Source organism: Chionomys nivalis, chromosome 3 (assembly GCF_950005125.1).
Source record: "Chionomys nivalis chromosome 3, mChiNiv1.1, whole genome shotgun sequence".
Lineage (NCBI taxonomy): Eukaryota > Metazoa > Chordata > Mammalia > Rodentia > Cricetidae > Chionomys > Chionomys nivalis.
The window spans coordinates 99051130-99068613 of record NC_080088.1 but is presented as its reverse complement, the minus strand read 5'-3'; the positions used below and the strand labels follow the sequence as shown (position 1 = coordinate 99068613).

The 17484-nt window shown below is 50.2% G+C and overlaps 2 protein-coding genes and 1 non-coding gene across 4 annotated transcripts; 1 reads left to right on the top strand and 2 right to left on the bottom strand.

Annotated features, from left to right (window-relative positions):
* Positions 1-250: 250 nt before the first annotated feature.
* On the bottom strand, positions 251-11570 carry Bud23 (BUD23 rRNA methyltransferase and ribosome maturation factor). 2 transcript variants are annotated; one of them, XM_057764209.1, is made up of 12 exons: positions 11493-11570; positions 11364-11401; positions 8533-8628; positions 8358-8440; positions 8047-8143; positions 6559-6655; positions 5716-5766; positions 4922-5007; positions 4496-4541; positions 4212-4270; positions 2040-2129; positions 251-1913 (listed from the first exon to the last, which is right to left on the bottom strand). In XM_057764209.1, the coding sequence occupies exons 1-12, from the start codon at positions 11538-11540 to the stop codon at positions 1859-1861; spliced, it is 846 nt and encodes a 281-aa protein (XP_057620192.1). In that variant the 5' UTR covers positions 11541-11570; the 3' UTR covers positions 251-1858. The 2 variants fall into 2 exon arrangements, with proteins under 2 accessions (XP_057620192.1, XP_057620193.1); XM_057764210.1 differs by lacking the exon at positions 11364-11401 and having other exon boundaries at positions 11493-11538.
* LOC130872321 (small Cajal body-specific RNA 20) lies at positions 2517-2648 on the bottom strand. Its single transcript, XR_009056928.1, has one exon. It is a non-coding gene; the product is annotated as a small Cajal body-specific RNA 20 (non-coding RNA).
* Positions 11571-11740: 170 nt separating the features above from the next.
* On the top strand, positions 11741-16143 carry Dnajc30 (DnaJ heat shock protein family (Hsp40) member C30). Its single transcript, XM_057766116.1, has one exon. It carries the CDS (start codon positions 11746-11748, stop codon positions 12406-12408), a length of 663 nt encoding a protein of 220 aa, XP_057622099.1. The 5' UTR covers positions 11741-11745; the 3' UTR covers positions 12409-16143.
* Positions 16144-17484: the final 1341 nt, after the last annotated feature.

The following is a 17484-nucleotide window of genomic DNA, read 5'->3' as shown; positions in this document are numbered from 1 at the left end:
CCAACAGAGCTCAGAAGAGTGGGTTGGATCCCCTGCAACTGGACGTATGGATGGTTGTTAGCTGCCACATGGGTGCTGAGAACCAATTCCAGTTTCTTTGCCCAGACATCTCTCCAACTTTCAGATCTTTATTTATTTAATTTTGTTTAAGCCGGGCGATGGTGGCGCACGCCTTTAATCCCAGCACTCGGGAGGCAGAGGCAGGTGGATCTCTGTGAGTTCGAGGCCAGCCTGGTCTACAAGAGCTAGTTCCAGGACAGGAACCAAAAAGCTACGGAGAAACCCTGTTTCGAAAATCAAAAAAAAAAAAAAAAAAATTAAGACAGGGTCTGACTATGTAGCCCTTACTGTTCTAGAACTTACTAGGTATATCAGGCTGACTTCAAATTCAGAAGTCAGAAGTCGGCTTCCTGAATGCTGGGATTAAAAGGGAGCACCACCATGCCTGTTTATGTGTGTGTGTCTGTCGTGTGAGTGCAGGTGCCTGTGGAGGCCAGAAGAGGGCGTTGGATCCCCTGGTGCTGGGATTATAGCTGGTTATGTGGGTGGTAGAAACCAAACTCAGGACCTCTGGAAGAGAAGTACATGCTCTTAACCACTGGACCATCTCTAGCCCCTAAAAAGAAAAGTACACATGGTGTCTGAGTGTGTGTGCATGTGTGAGGAGATCAAAGGATAACTTTGGGCTTTGGTCCTCACCTTCTGCCTTGTGCAAGGCAGGATCTTTTCTTCACTGTTTACCTGGGTTCCTGAATCTGAACTCCTCATTCCCATGGCAAGAACTGTACCCACTGGGCCTAAGTCCTGGATCTGGTCCCTGGGAGATGTAACTCTAGAGGTTAAGGCCTTTAGGCCCCTCACCTTCCCTGTTCAATGCCTTCCTGCTGTGCCATATCTAGGTGTAGTTGCCACCACCTAGGGAGATACATATGTATCAAATGTCCTTAGCCTGGAGGACTCAACACCTCCTAGAGCAGGACCTGTGCTTCTGACCACTTGTTATTGTCCCAACAACCTGAGGTCACCTCCCATGTGAGGCAAGGGACTTGGCAGAGACTCGAGGCAGTGGACACCTCAAATACCCGAACCCCATTCCCAACCTCGCATGGCATCATAATCAGGACATGAGAGAGGAGTCCTGATTTAAGGAACCCATCTGTGCCCCTCGCAAGATGGAACAAAGCTTCTGTCCATTCCAGGTCTTTAAATCCAGTTCCTGGCTAGGAGCCATGCAGTGGTCCCCAACAGAGGAACCCGAGACACAGGTTGATATATAGCCACCAGTTACTTAGAAACTAAATTAATGTATTTAGGACAAAATAAAACATTCTTAGAAAAATTTTTTCACTTTGTTTTTTTAAAACAGGTTTTTGCTGTGTAGCCCAAACTGGCCTGGAACTTTCCATCTTGATGCCTCAGCCTCCAAGGAGGGTGTTGCAATTACATGATCTGGGCTGCCAAACCCAAATCCCTGGAACACTTTTAGTGAAAAAATATTTTGAGAAATTCGCAACTTTTCTAAAATACTATGTTGCTAGCTGCTGAGGTAAACAGTTCAATCTAGAAAATTCCTCAGAGGCAGGTCCTGGATTGGACAGCTCCCAACCTCTGAGCAGAGTGGGTGGCCAGGGCCGCCTGCAGGACTGGATGCAGGTGTGGGTGGCCCGGGCCGCCTGCAGGACTGGATGGCAGGTGTGGGTGGCCCGGGCCGCCTGCAGGACTGGATGCAGGTGTGGGTGGCCCAGACCGCCTGCAGGACTGGATGCAGAATTGGATGCAGGTGTGGGTGGCCAGGGCCACCTGTAGAACTGGATGCAGGTGTGGGTGGCCAGACTCCCCTTGATTAGATGCAGCGCCCTCAGAAGCGGGGCTTGCGCTTGCGGCCTGTGTACTGGGTGTCAGGTCTGACCTCCCTGCAGACAGACAGAACAGACTCAGGAGAAGGAAGAGCTCTGTGCCCACAAACGCAGGTTATGGTTATGTCTTGGTGGGCACGGCCTCCCCTCCCTGCCTGCCGCCCACCCTCAGCTGGTACTCACTTGCCCTGGCGTCTGCGCCTCTCCTTCTTCTCTAGGACCCACTCGCGGCTCTTCTTCACCAGGTCCCGCCGTGCCTTCTTGTGTGGAGCCCTAGGCAGAGACAGGAGTGAGAGGGTGCCTAAGCTGTCACGGGGAGGGAGTGTTAGCTCTGAAGCCCCCTCTTTCCATCTATCACCTCCACTCTGGACACCGCTGCAACAGGACCAGAACCCTGGTTTAGCAGAGCTGTGGGGCAAAGTCCCTGTCCCTACAAATTATCACTAGGCAGATGGCCTTGTGTCTGGACTCACCTTATCTATAAGGTGACTCCAGAAAGGAGGAACTCAAAAGTAACCTGGTTGTGTCCAAGGAAAGCCATGGAACCTGCACAGTCCAATGCTGTCACGTAAGGTCCCCATCTGGGTTGGGGCTCAGTGTGCCTAGCAGAAGCCAGTGTCATTCAACCCCACCCCCACCCCACCCCACCCCAGCTTCTGTCAATGTCTGTGGCAGGAAAACAAGGCTGCCCGCTCATGGCAGTCCCGACAACGATGCCACTCACAGATCATCTTGGCCTCCAGCCCTGGCTGAGGAGGAATGTGATCCCCACAGCCCAATGGACAAAAGGCCCACGGAAGAAAGGGAGTCTGCGCATCCACCCATAGCCACAATCCCATTGGCTGCCGGGATGAAGTGATCCAGCCTAGTTTGAAGGAGGGCTGCCGGCTGCTTCAGTATGGACTGTGGCTCCTGGGTGCAGACAGGAGCCATGACCCAGCCTTGTCAAACCTTCTTCCCCTAGCAGAGGCAGAGCAGGGCTCCAAGAGCTACTCAGCATTTGTAGCAAGGGCTGGGCTATGTGCAGCAACCTAGGTCACCAGGAAAGAGGGGTAGGCTACAGGAGACCAAAAGGGAGCCACGGAAGGAGAGGAGCATCCATGTTGCTCCTGGAAGCCAGGGGCCAGGCACAGTCAGAGGTTACTGCAAATGCAGGGGATCCAAAGGTCATATGGAACACACACCACACTGCGAGGGCAGTGTAAACGGGAACATGCTGAGGAATAGGGAATTGTTTTCAGTAAAGATGTGTTATATCCGTGTTGCAGAATATTTGTTTTACTGTGTAAAGGTGTGTTGCTGTTTCTCCTTGCCTGCCTAAGGCACCTGATTGGCCTAATAAAAAGCTGACCAGCGAATAGCTAGGCAGAGAAGGGCTAGGTAGGGCTGGCAAGCAGAGAGAAAAGGGGGCCTGGTCAGCCAGGGGTCAACCAGCCAGCCACAGAGGAAGCAGGAAAGCAGGATGAACAGTGTGTAGATGAGGTAAGCAAGCTTCGGGGCAGCACACAGATCAACAGAAACAGGTTAAGTTAAAGAAGCTACCTAGAAACAAGCCTAAGGTAAGGCCAAGCACTCATAACCAATAAGCCTCCGTGTCATGATTTGGGGGCTGGTCCAAGGGAGCCTGCTACTACAAGAACAAGATGCGAGTCACTAAAGAAAGGCAAGAGAAGGCCATCGAGGTGGGTAAAAGGAAAGGGCAAGTGAGCACGGGGGCCAGGAGTGATGGGCAGGGAAGTGTTGCCATGTGGAAACCTGCTTCTTCTCATAGTGACAGAAACAAACGGCAGGTGAGCTGGCTGAGAGCAGGAACTTGGGCGTAAACCTGGCCCCTGCCCCTTGCCCACTCCTGTCTTAGCTCCCTTGCTCATTCCCCATTGAGACTCTTCTAGATAATTCTACTTGGCTTTGCTGAGGAATTACCAGGCATCCAACTCCTCCAGCACCTTAGGGTCCCTCGTCCTCACACTGATGTTGGTTAGTGACATGTGCTCATGTTAGCTGGGCTGTGTTGAATGACCTGGGCATCTGGTCCCAGACTGTGAGCTGTGTGTGGATAGGAAGACTCTAGAGGGTAGAGCCGAGGATGCAGTAGCCAGGGAAGCCTGTGGTCCAGGTTGTAGTTAAAGTGGCTGGGGGAGGCCGAGAAGTGGGGGAACGTCACAGGAACGCCCTGCCAAGTGTGTGAAGGAAGCTAAGGCACTGTGGCTGCCCCAGTACCCAGCCCAAGGAGAAGGCACATCTGGTTTGACATCACTTTGGCACTGCAGCTGGGTCTAACCTAACTCAGGTGAAAGCAGAGGAAAATGCCCAAGCCCTTGCCTGGGTCCCGCACCTAGGCCCCTCACACCTTACCTTTCACTGGTGAAGGCAGACTCGGTGGCCTGGTCTGCATCCTGACTTTCAGTCAGCCCCTGTAGGAGACAAAGCTTCTGAGTCGCCCTGGCACTCTCTGCCCCAACACAAGACATGTGTGCATTCAGGCCTGAGTAACCCCAGCAGGCCTAAAAGCAGGCTACAGGGGTTGGAGGTCTCAGTTGAGCTCTGTGCAAGGGATTGGGGGACCCTGACCACCTAAGCCCTCCCAGCATGCTCTTGTGCTGGGAGTATAAGGCAGCCTGGGAGCCCAAGACCCTTACCTTTGGCAGGGAGGTGGAAGGCCCAGAAAACAGACAGAGGTAGAACCTGAAACAAGGCAGAGCAATGTGAAGCCTGGCTCACAAGGCCGAGCAGGAAGAGACAAGCCCTGCATCTTTTGTGGCCCTGTCCTCCTACCCAGCATCCCTTTGTTTACTCAGTAGCCTGCAAGGGCCCCAGCTGTGTAGACAGCGCTCGGCCCAGCACTCACTATGTATGTGTATACCGAGGTCAAGCTCAGCTGTCACTCCCCAAGACACTCTCCACTAGAGCTCACCATTCAGGAATCTGCCTGTCTCCGTCTCGTTGGAATTACGAGCAAGCACACCACGCCCAGCTTTTTACACAGGCGCTGGAAATGGGAGCTCAGGCCCTCATAGTTGCGCAGCAAGCACTTCACCAGCTAAGCCGCCGCCCCTGCCACTTACTTCTTTGCTTTGGCACTGTTGGGGAAGTCCACCACCACGCCACCGGTGAAGCCCGCCCTTGTGGCCTGGGTTGTGATCAGCTCCAGCTGAGGAGAGAGGGGCCAGGGAGCAGATGGAGGGATGGGAGGGACAGACAGAGGTCCCCAGCCCTCATTGGTCAGAATCTAAAGCACGGTCTAGCTAGGCCTTTCAGACTCAGAGGCCTCCAAAGCCACCAAGGCATAAAGTGGGGGCTGTAACCAGTCTCTGTAGCCCCACCCTGAGGAGAGTGTCAGCACAAAGAGGTTCTGCTCGTTCCCATGTTCTGGTCCAGGGACCCATCTCCCTACCCTCTGGAAACCAGACTCGGCTCTGTTACATGTCAGGGACCTGCAGCTCACTGTCATTCTAAGCCCTAACTCCTGCCACAGAAGGCAGAACTGCTGAGGTCCTCTAGCCGTGGGTTATGGAGATGCGTCACAGCACAGCACACTCTGGGACACCAGCCTTATCTGTTTCCATTTTTCTCTGTGCTGGGGATGGAGGCCAGGTCCTCATGGATACTAGATCAGTGTTTGACTATTAAGCCACATCCCCAGCCTCCTGCCATCTCATCTGTCAACAATGCACCAGCCTCCCCTATGGCCACACCCCCTCTCAGGGAGCCATCTGGGGTCACTGTGCCATCACTAGGGTGCTCCTTCCCTCTTTTCCACCGGGCCGCCAGAGTTCCTTGTTCTACCATGGCAAGAAGGCAGTTGAATGAAGAAGGCTGCTCCACACCCCGCTCCCGGCAGATCTAGATAGCGGCTCACCTGCTCCGAGTTCTCAGGGTACAGCTGCAGGACAGCTCGGGCCCCACGGACCTGTGAGCAGCAGAAATGTCATGACCATGTAAGCGCTTGTGGGATGATGGCCACGGCGCACTTCACTTACTAAACATTTACAGAGCTCCCGTCACAAGGCTCAGAACGCCATCATGAACACGACTCCTCAACGGGGCACTCGTTGGTAAGGCAGGCATTTAACTTACAGCTGTGGCAAGTGACAAAGGAAAACATGGCGCGTGCCTGTAACCTAAGCCTTTGGGAGGCAGAGGCAGGAGGATCACTACTTGCTCACGCCCAGCATAGTTTACACAGTAAGTCCCTGTCTCAAAAGAAAAAGGACAAGAAACAAGAATTACGCAGTAAGTGTTGGGATTGAAGGTGTGCACCACAACACCTGCCATGAATTTTTTTTTAATTAAAAAAGAAGATGACAGTGTAGGGAAGTGCAGAGGACATGGGCATTCTGTGTGCTGGACATGATGTCACTGCCCTCGCTCAACTGCCTCAGATGTTGACTGCGATGCTCCTGGGTTTAGTCAGATGTCCGCCCTTTGCACTTGGACCCTTTTTCTTTTTGCATTTTTGAGGCATCTCTGGCTGACTTTGAACTTCCTAATGTAGCCAAGGCTGGTCTTGAACTCCCAACTCTCCAGTCTCTGCCTCCAAGTGTTAGGATTCCAGCTCTATACCACCATGCCCAACTGAGTCTTAACAGGCTACGTGTCCTTTCTCAACAGCTTTCCCATCATGACCTCAACTTCATCCTTGAACTTCCGAGGCAGGAGAATGACAGACAGACAGAACCACGAGGAGGGGAGCTATACTCACGAGGGCAGAGTACAGAGAAGAGAAGAAGCAGTAGAGTCGCCTGGCAGGGATATCTGACTTCTTGTTTGCATTGCAGAGCCACTGAACAGCTGAGATGCTGAAAAGGAAAGTACCCAGTCACGAGGGCCAACGCCCTCCCCAATGACTCCTGAGGAATCTGCCATTATCCACCATACTCTGCTGCACATAGCTCCTGTCCTGCAGGCCAGTCCACTCTTGGTCACTTCCTTGCAACACAGAACCAACTGGGGCAGCACTCACTTTCTTCAGTTACTCCAGAAAAATGCTCTCTCAACCACTGTCTATGTGTGCGTCAAGGAGCCCAGGCCGTTACTGCCCACCTACCCCTCCACTCTCTGCCGACCGTCAGAGGAAACCCACTGGACAGCAAGCACTTACCCCCAGCCATTCATCTGCCTTTCCATGCTTCTGCTGCAGCTATCAAGGCTCGTACCCTCCCCACCCTGTCCCTGATCTCGATCTCACTCTGGCCCACACCTCCTCACTGCTGGGGTGACAACCATGGGCAGCGACATTTCATATTTTTAACAGCAATTTTAATGCTCCAAAGCTGGTTATTAAAGTTCAGGGGCTGGAGAGATGGCTCAGCAGTTAGGAGCACTGACTGCTTGTCAGTTCCCAGCACCCACATAGCAGCTCACAGCCATCTCCAGTTCCAGGTCCAGGGAACTGAACACTGTCCTCTAGCCAGCACAGGGACAAGGCACGTATGTGAAACACACACACACACACAGGTCAACATGCTCAAAAAATAAATTTTTAAAAACTTTATTTAGTTTTTCAAGACAGGGTCTCTCTCTATATATGTAGTCCTGGACACCCTGGAACTCACTCTGTAGACCAGGTTGGCCTTGAACTCAGAGATCCACCTGCCTCTGCCTCCAAAGTGCTGGGATTAAAGGGGTTCGCCACCACCGCCTGGGAAAATAATTAATTATAGGTCAGTGTGTCTATAATCCCAGCAATGGGAGAATCAGAAGCAGAGCCAGGCAGATGCCGGAAGCTCACTGGGAAGCTAATCTGGTCTGTGTGACAATGGCCCACAAAGAGAGCTTGTCTGAAACAAAAGGCAGAGTCTGAGGACTGGTACCTAAGGATGCTCCCTTGCCTCCACCTGCTTGTACCCACATACACAAGATGTGCATACACACAACAATTTTTTAGCAGCCTTTGACCTTATAAATCTCAGGATCTTAGAAGATGTACATTTGTTTAATTACATTTGCTGCGCATGTATCCTGGCTGATGCACAGAAGAGAGACAATAATCTTCAAGAACCTTTTTTCTCTCCACCATGTGTGTTCTGTACCAAACAGGTTTGTCAGGCCTGGTAACAAGCACCTGTAATCAGAGCCAGCTCACAGGCCCAGAACATGTAAAATTTTAAATATCACGTATGCCTGCTATGCAGCTGCGTTTAGGAAACACTGGTATACGAAACTACAAGTAGGAAGTGAAGACCCTCACCTGATGCAGCCATCAAAAGAACCTGGTCGGAAAGGGACTCCCTGGCCCATGTCCCCTAGCAGCAGGTCTCCCTCTGTGTCTCGGTCCAAGGCAGCATCTACATGGGAGGAAGGGAAAGTATGGGTACTGCTGCTGCAGACAGGTGTGGTAGGCGGGCCTGTGATCTCAGCAACAGGGAGGCTGAGGCAGGAGCATCCTACGTAGGGGACTGGTCTGGGCTATACGGCAAGACCCGAGCTCAACCAGAAATCCAATTTAGCTGTTCCATACTCAAGAGGATAGCCACGTTGGTACAGACAGAGCAAACTTACCCAACATGGCAGAGCTGATGTCAATGCCCACCCAATAGTGCCCCTCCTCTGAGATATAGTCTCCACTCAGTCCAGTACCGCAGCTGTAGGAAACAACCCACAGGGGTCACAGAGCTGAATAGTAAAGACCCTCCACCCCACCCAGGCAATGAGACCTGGGGCCCCAGGACCTCACCCAATGTCCAGCAGATAAGAGGGCTGACCCTCTGGCAGACAGAGGAGCTCCAGTGCTCTCTCAGTCATCTTGGTCTGGATGTCAATCATCCGTGAGCTGGGAAGCAGAAAAATATAGGAGTAGTTAGAGTTTCTCTTAGATCAAAAGAGTTAGAAGAATTTAAAAAAAGAAACAATCAACTAGAGGTACTTTCTCCTAACTTTAAAAATTTTTTATTTTGCCTGGCAGTGGTGGCACACACCTTTAATACCAGGACTCAAGAGGCAGAGGCAAGCAGATCTCTGAGTTCAAGGCTAGCCTGGTCTACAAGAGCTAGTTCCAGGACAGTCAGGGCTACACAGAGAAACCCTATCTCAAATAACAAAACAACAACAAAAAAATTATTTCATTTAGTGTGTGTGTGTCTGCATGCATGTGGAGGTCAGAAGCCAACTTGCTCAAATTTGGTTCTCTTCTTCCAACATGGAGGTTCTAGGGATCAAACTGAGTCATGAAGCTCGGTTATTAACCCCTGAGCTATCTCGTCAGCCCTTGCCCAACATTTTATTTTTTTTATTTTTTTTTAAAGATTTATTTATTATGTATACAACTTTCTGCCTCCATTTATACCCACACGCCAGAGGAGGGCGCCAGATCTCTTTACAGATGGTTTGGAGCCACCATGTGGTTGCTGGGAATTGAACTCAGGACCTCTGGAAGAGCAGACAGTGCTCTTAACCACTGAGCCATCTCTCCAGCCCTTGCCCAACATTTTAAACCTACAATTCTCACCAGAAATCAACAACTCAAATGTAGTTATTGAACGTAGCCCCATGATGGGCATGGATGTTCCCACAAAATCCCACCACTCAAAAGGCTGGATGAGACTAAGAGTTTAAGGCCAATCTGGGTAAGACTTGCCTCAAAACAGCATCAACAAAGTAAGCCCAAAAGTCCATTTGATACAGCACATGCCATTTTATCGTGTACAGATTATTAAGTGCACCAGCTGCAAGGCTGACAGAAGTAGAGCAAGTCACTCAGCAGATGAGCAATCAGTGACTCTCTACACCTGGGCTGGTCTGGATGCTCATTCCCTAGGGATGCGTTTTCTCCGAGAGTCATTTGCCATATCTACTCTCGTCTACATGGACCAACAATGCACAAGTGTTCGGCATGTGTGGCATGTGTCTTGGGGGTGGAGCACTTGTCAACTCACGAGAGGCCCTAAATTCAAAGCCCTGTACCTCCAAAAATGATTCGCCTCGGTAGTAAAAAGTATGTGCCAGACCACACATCCTACCCCCAGTAACTGAAAACAAAAACCAGGTATGGTGATGCACACCTCCATTGAACCAGAACTTGAGCAAGCACACCTCTGTGAGTTCAAGGGCAGTCAGGGCTACATAGTGAGACTCTGTCTCAAAAGGAAAGTGGGGGAGGGAGAGAAACAGTAAACAGAAGAACAGGTCTTGATTGTACATGCCTATAATCTCAGCATGCAGAAGGCTGAAGCAGGAGGGTCACTTCAAGTGAGGTTAATCTGGGTCACTTAATGTGAACATATCTCAAAAAAAAAACTAACAAAAATAGAATAACCTATTGTAATTATGTTATATATGTTTCATATACTCAAAGAGTTATTTCAATATGGAATCAGCGAAAAAAATGTGAGTTGTGTCTTTTTTTTTTTCACTTCTCCACATTGTCATTCAGAGTTAAAGAATTTTACTAGCTAGCTACTGGCTGCCATATTGAACAGAATAGTTCTTCATCTGGTCTGTCCAAAACAAAGGTAAATAATCACACACAATAGTTTCCATAGAGGCCGGGCGGTAGTGGCGCACGCCTTTAATCCCAGCACTTGGGAGGCAGAGGCAAGTGGATCCCTGTGAGTTCGAGTCCAGCCTGGTCTACAAGAGCTAGTTCCAGGACAGGCTCCTCCAAAACCACAGAGAAACCCTGTCTCAAAAAACCAAAAAAAAAAAAAAAAAAAAAAAAAAATAGTTTCCATAGAGCCACACATGCTGGACTATGTCTGCAATTTCAGCACTTGGAAGGTGGAGACAGTAGGGTCAGGAATTCAGTCACCTCTGATACACAGGAAGTTCAAGAATACCCTGGGCTAGGGGAGACCATGTTTCAAACAAACAAAACCAAATAAACTATCCTGTAGAGTATTCAGACGACGTTTCTGTCAAAGGCTACCAGGACAATTTAGTGCAATCATGCATTTAAATAAGAATCACAAGAAACCCATAATGAGTTATGGCCTCCCTCCTAATAGTATTCATTCCTTTCTGGGGGAGTGGCTCAATGGTAAAACTTCTGCCTAGAATCCCCAAGTGAGGGGGTGAGGGTGTGGCTCAATGACAGAGCACATAGACAATATGACAGTATCCTACAGGTATCCTCTAACTATGCCTATTTTACCACATGTTTAAAACACATTGTCTGTCTTTAATCACAGCACTCGGGAGGCAAAGACGGGTGAATCTCTGTGAGTTCAAGGCCAGCCTAGTCTACAAGGGCTAGCTCCAGGGCAGGTTCCAAAGCTAGAGAAACCCCGTCTCGAAAAAGCCAAAAACAAACAAACAAATAAATAACCACACATTGTCAAACGACCTAGTGTAAACTAGAGACGAAAACATCCACACTGGAACCAAGGTATCAAGATCCCTCCAAGAGTTCGACGGTTTAAAATTCACTTTACCGGTGGCAGAACTGCATTTACTCAGGTCCCTCATTTCCCCCCACTCCCAAATTCTAGATGCTTTCCAAGCGACGCCCATAATCCGGGCGACTCGCCGATCCCGACCCCCGATGCTATTCAACAGTCATGCTCTCCTCACTTGCGAACGTATTTCCGGGCTTCATTTTGGTCATAAAACTGTTGGGAAGAGAAAGACACATGGGATATGAGGGGAAGAACCCAAAAACAGGCATGCTAGAAGAAGACCAAGTCCTGACAAGGTTCTCACCAGCTCTGGCGGTCCGCTGTGCTCGGGTCTCCGGCTACGAGAAGCCATCTCTACGGTACCGCAGCACGCTGGTGCCGGCAAACCTCGGCGCGATGTATTGACGTCATCAACCCTACGACTACCCCCCCCGTAGAGCTCACGCTTTAAACGTTCCCCGCCTATCTTTTTATTTGATTGGCTACAAGCCGGAGGCGCCGCTCACGATTCGCGGTTCCCATTGGCCGGCTGGGCGCCGCCCAGTCCCCGCCACAACATGGCGGCCGCGCGCTGCCTGGGCTCGCCGCTGTCACCGCTATGGAGGCTGTGGCAGGCTCGGGGGTTGCCACAAAATTCGGCCGCGGGCTGGTGCTCGCGAGGGAGGCCTTACTCCCGCACTGCCCTCTACGAGATGCTGGGCGTCCCCTCCACGGCCACGCAGGCGCAGATCAAAGCGGCGTACTACCGGCAGAGCTTCCTCTACCATCCTGATCGCAATCCCGGGAGCCCCGAGGCCGCCGAACGCTTCACGCGCATCGCCGAAGCTTATCGGGTCCTGGGCAGCACCATCCTCCGTCGCAAGTATGACCGAGGTCTGCTCAGCGACCAGGACCTGCGCGGACCCGGTGTCAGGCCCTCTAGGACACCCCCGGACGATCCCCCTCCTCCTCCTCGTCCTCCTCCCCATGCCCCTCGGGCTCACTGTGGCTCTCGGGCCTTTCCTGGCGACCGTCGCACTATGTTCGACTTTGACGCCTTCTACCAGGCGCACTATGGAGAACAGCTAGAAAGAGAGCGACGTCTGCGCGCCCGGAGGGAGGCCCTTCGCAAAAAGCAGGAGGACCAAGCCAACAAGGGGCTACGCTGGGATGATACCCGAGATGCCACTTTCTTTGTCCTCCTTTTCCTCATCTTCGTCTTCGTCGGCTTTCGTATTTAATCAGAGAAACAGGGAAGGGGAACCAGCCCAAGAAACTTGCCTTTCTTGACCTTTGAACTATTGGTCTTGGAATGAATTGACTACCTCTGGTGGCGTTCCCTTGACTCTCCTAGCACCTTCCCAGCCTGGCTGGTGATCAACACAGCCTTCTCCTATGGTCCAGAAAAAAAAAAAAAAAGCTCTTTCATGGCCAAGAAAGAGGCCCAGGAGAAAGATAATCGAAAACCAGGAATGTACATGCTTTCCAGAGCCCCCCCCCCCCCCCCCCGTGCCTGCTTGGTTCTAGAAGTTGCCTTCCAGATGTCAACTCCCAGAACAAGTGCTCTGGTTTTATCCGAAAGCCCCTAGCAAGCCTTGTCTGGTCCCCTACCTCATGTTTATTCCATGGGGCAGCACTTCCTCTGTAACCCTTGAACCGTGCCAATCTTTTTGTCCTCTGTCAAAAAGATTAATTCTTGGGGCTTGCCTGAAACTTGTCTTTCTGTGTTACCCCAAGCCACAGGTGAGACTTGATCAACGACCCCACAGATGCTGGGGATGTAGCTCAGTGAGAGAATGCTAGCATGCAGCAGGCACTGGGTTTGGTTCCCAGCATTGCAGTTGTCCTGTGTCCCCTTTCCCCTCCAAGAAAAAAGCTAGTGAAAGATTGCCATTTTCTTATGTCTGTTCCACACCGCCTCTGTCACGTGGGAACCAGGAAGCAAAGTCCTTGAGTAAGAGGAATGTGTTCCTGTGCTCAGACTTATCTAGGGTGTGACCTTGGGGAAGGTGCCCTGTGGGTGTGATGGCAGAAGAGTAAATAATTTGCTCTCCTGAGGTCTACCACTATTTAATATTCTACTCACGGTGGTGATGTAGGGTGATGCTACTTAGGCCAAGTTCTTGGGACAGTGTTCCTGTCCTTGGTCTGCCTTTTCCTAGCCACTTGCATTGCCGACTGAGCAGTCTGCTGACTGTGACAAGACTTAGCCCCTTGAGTGTGGCCCATGCATCTGCAGTGCTGATCAGAGGTGCCATGAGTCAAATCTTTCTAACAGGCTCTTGGATTATGTGAGTAATTTTGGGTCCTGGAGTAGAAGCAGCAGGAAGCTTACTAATTAAGATGGAGTTGAAGTCCAGATTGTAGTACAGGCCTCTAATCCACAGAGGAAGCTGAGGCTGGAGGATTGTGACCAGCTACATAGCAAGGCTTGTCTTTAATAAAGATAAGACAAGCATGCTGATTCACATTTTTAATCAGCGCTACATAGTGAGACTGAGACTCTTAATCTCAGGGTTGTGGGTTTGAGTCCCATGTTGGGTGCCGGTTGTAGACAAAAATTTCTGTCCTACCTGTTTCTGCAGTTGTTCAGTCCTAAAGAAACACACAGAGACTTATATTATAAACTGTTTGGCCTATTGCTCAGGCTTATTACTAACTGGCTTTTACAATTTAAATTAACCCATAATTCTTATCTATGTTTAGCCACGTGGCTTGGTACCTTTTCTCAGTAAGGCATTCTCATCTTGCTTCCTTCCTCTGCTTCTGGCTGGTGACTGACTGTCTGCCTTTCCTCTTCCCAGAATTCTCTTAGTCTGGTCACCCCACCTATACTTCCTGCCTAACTACTGACCAATAAGTGTTTTATTAAACTAATACAAGTGACAAATCTTTACAGTGTACAAGAGCATTATCCCACAGCATAAGACCCTGTCTCAAGAAAAAAAAAAGATACAAAAAAAAAGTTGAAAAATAGGTTCCTTATATGCTGCTGACCAAGGATTGTAATGAGTTTTTTAGGGGGGAGACTTGTCATTTAGATTTGGGGAAATTTTTGTTGTTTTGTTTTGTTTTTTGAGGTAGTGTCTAGTAACCCAGGCTGATCATGAAATCTCTTTGTGCCTGATCATGAACTCTTGACCCTTTGTTTTTGTTTTTGTTTTGTTTTTGATACAGGGTTTTCCTGTGTAACCCTAGCTGTCCTGGAACTCGCTCTGCTCTGCAGACCAGGCTGGCCTCAAACTCAGAGACAGCTGCCTGCTTCTGCCTCCCTGAGTGCCCACCCAGCTTTCTGCCTCCACCTTCTGAGTGCTGGCACACTCAGAAGTACACAGGTGTGTAACACCATGACCCTGTTAGTTTTCTGGGTTTGGGTTTTCTTATACCAAGCAGTTAGTAGTAACTTGTGGTCAGAACTACAGTAGTCCTGTGGTCCCCTTACATCTGACTCACACTGGCAATGGGCTAGGACATCCTGAGTGCAGGGGCACACTGGGGCCGTGTGCAAAGCCAAGAAAGTAGAGATCCACAGCAGAGCTCAGGATGTGGCTCAGTTGATGCACAGGTCCTTGGGTTCCACATCCAGTACCCTATAAACCAGGCTGGATGGTGCTGTAATCTCAACATTTTTTCAAATCACGGACAGGCCTAGAACTTTCCATCCTCTGCCTCAGTCTCCTGAGTGCTAGGATTTCTGGCAGGGGCCACACACCCACAGGGGTATAGGAGGTTTTCTGAAGGACTACCACATGGTGGCTTTCTCCTCCCAGGACTGTAGTGAGTTTTCCCTTTCCCTACTTCCTGGATGCCCTAGCAAGAGGGTAAACTTGGCAGTGGCCATTACCCCTGCCTCTGTGGCTCTTGCCCAGTCTGGCAATGGAGGGCGTGGTTGAAGGGGCAAGTACAGAGCAAGGCTGAATACACAGCAGGCATGGGGCTAAATCGTGTGGACCCAGTCAAGAAGATAGGAAACAAAGATCCGTGCAGCTGGTGATTGTCTTTTAGACGGCTAAAATGGGCAAACTGGGCCAAATGCCCTCCTAGTGACCACAGTGTTTGCACAACCAGATTCCTTCCTTCTGAATTCACATGGTGCATCTTTGGCTTCCATCTTGGCTCCAGTATTAGTTAGGATAGGATGTGATAGCATGTATATATCCCAGCATGTGGCAGGCTGAAGGGAGACAGGTCTCAGTTTAAGGCCAGCCTACGCTATGTAGTGAGACCCTGTCTCAAAAAAGGGTAGAAGCTGGATGTGGTGGTGGACACATGTATTCCCAGCACTGGAGAAGCAGGAGGATGACCCACGAGTTTGTGAACCAGCTGGGTTGACATAGTTTCAAGCCAGCTAGGGCTGCATAGTGAGGTCCTGTTTCAAAAAGAGGAAAGGGAGTGGGGTAGACCCATGAATGGCCCCAAAGGTTAAGGAGTTTGTCTTGTTCTCTCCCGGGACCTACATGTTGGAAGGAGAGAAGGGACCCCAGAGCTTCTAACGTCCACATAAGTGCAGTGGCATGTGCATGGGTGTGCATGTGCACCCACATACCTCACACAGACTGAATAAGTACTTGTTATTAAAAGAGATGTGTAGCTTTGGGCCAGGGAGTTGTTCTCAGTCACGACTGACTCAGGAGATCCCCGCAGCACCAGGGGGATGGTCACCAACACTCGTTTTGTGAAACAGGGTCCTGTATCTTGAACCTGTGTGCTTCCTGGGAGGTCACCAGACCCCACGAAGGGAGAGAAGGAACAGCTGACAAGTCACTGGGCCCTCTTGGCCATTGTCTGTGGGGAGGTTGGAGAAAAGTGGGAATGTGGCTCAGCCGGCAGAGTGTACGCCCTGGCTTCCGCCTACAGCACAACTGGTACCGAGCATGGTGGTGGCCCCTGTAATCACAGCACTCGGCGAAGGCAAGAGGATCCGAAGCTCAGTGTCATCCTAAGGCACAGAGAATTGAAGGCTAGCCTAGGCTACATAAGCCCTGTCTCAAAATAAATAAAGGATATTTACTTAATCTCAGGCTTTGACTGCTTTCAGTTCAGCTTCCCTGTGATGAGGTCATATCCCATCTGCCTGTAGATGACATCATAAGGAACATGTCCCTCACCGGGTGCTAACCCCCAGGTAGGTTAGCTCTCAGATTTAACTTGCAATGTAGGTAGGGTGCTGAGAGCCTCTGAGTGGGTGAGTAGTGCCCCTCTCTGTGTTAAAGCCGCAGTAAGCACCGGGAATGGAGCGCACTGGAAACCCTGGGTTCCATCCCTAACATGGTATCCATGGAAATGGTGGTGCATGTCTAGTATGCAAGAAGTGGAGGGGTAAGGATCAGAAGTTCAAGGTCTTCTCCAAATGCAGAAGAATAAACCTTTAATGCCAGCTTTCAGGAGGCAGGAGCAGGCCCATCTCTGAATCTGAGGCCAGCCAGGACTACATAATCAGACCCTGTCTCAAACCATATGTAGGGCTTGGAGGTATGGGTCTGTAGTTAAGAGTATGCACTGCTCTTGTAGAGGACCAAGTTTCATTCCCAGCACCAGTATTGGATAGCACACCTGTAGCTCCAAGGGATCCAACACCCTCTTCTGGTTTCTGTGGGTACTGCATTCACACGTAGACAAAGACACACATGCAAAAAACTATTGAATATCTGGGTGGAGGTGGCACACTCTTTAATCCCAGCAGGTGCATCTCTGGAAGTTTGAGGACAGCCAGGGCTACACACAGAATTTCTGTCTCGAGAAAAACAAACAAAAAACTCTTGTTCTGGGATTGGAGAGCTGGCTCAGTGGTTAAGAGCACTGTCTACTCTTCCAAAGGACCTGGGTTCAATTCCCAGCACACACATGGCAGGTCACAACTGAGTTCCAGGAGATCCAACACCTTTACGGAGGCAAACATTAAAAAAATAATAATAAAACAGAGGGAAAGAGGCAAAAGTTGGGTAGAGTCCCACAGCCTGCTGGGGCTTGTGTTTTTTAAAAAATTATATAAAATAAATCCCTAAAAAGAAAGGATGGCCAAGTTGTGGAGGCACACACCTTTAATCCCAGCACTCAGGAGGCAGAGGCAGGTGGATCTCTGTGAGTTTGAGTCCAGCCTAGTCCAGGACAGTCAGGATTATTAGACAGAGAAACCCTGTCTCAAAAAAGAAAAGAAAAAGGACTAGTTTGAGGCCAGCTTGGACTATCCATGGGAGATAGTGTCTCAAAGCAACCTCATAAAAAAGAGAAGCTAAATGAAAGAGAGAGGGTGGGAGCATTTATTATAGAAAAAGACTGCTTTGCCTCATCACCTTGCTGACCCCTGCAGGAATCTG

Bases quoted from the DNA above. Each gene is read 5' to 3' on its own strand.
- Bud23 (XM_057764209.1), bottom strand. From the start codon at position 11,540: ATGGCTTCTCGTAGCCGGAGACCCGAGCACAGCGGACCGCCAGAGCTG. The intron at 8,629-11,363 runs GTGAGGAGAGCA...TCTGCTTCCCAG, and splicing joins GCCCGGAAATACGTTCGCAA to CTCACGGATGATTGACATCC. The intron at 5,767-6,558 runs GTGAGTATAGCT...TGCTGCTCACAG, and splicing joins CTTCTCTGTACTCTGCCCTC to GTCCGTGGGGCCCGAGCTGT.
- Dnajc30 (XM_057766116.1), top strand. From the start codon at position 11,746: ATGGCGGCCGCGCGCTGCCTGGGCTCGCCGCTGTCACCGCTATGGAGG.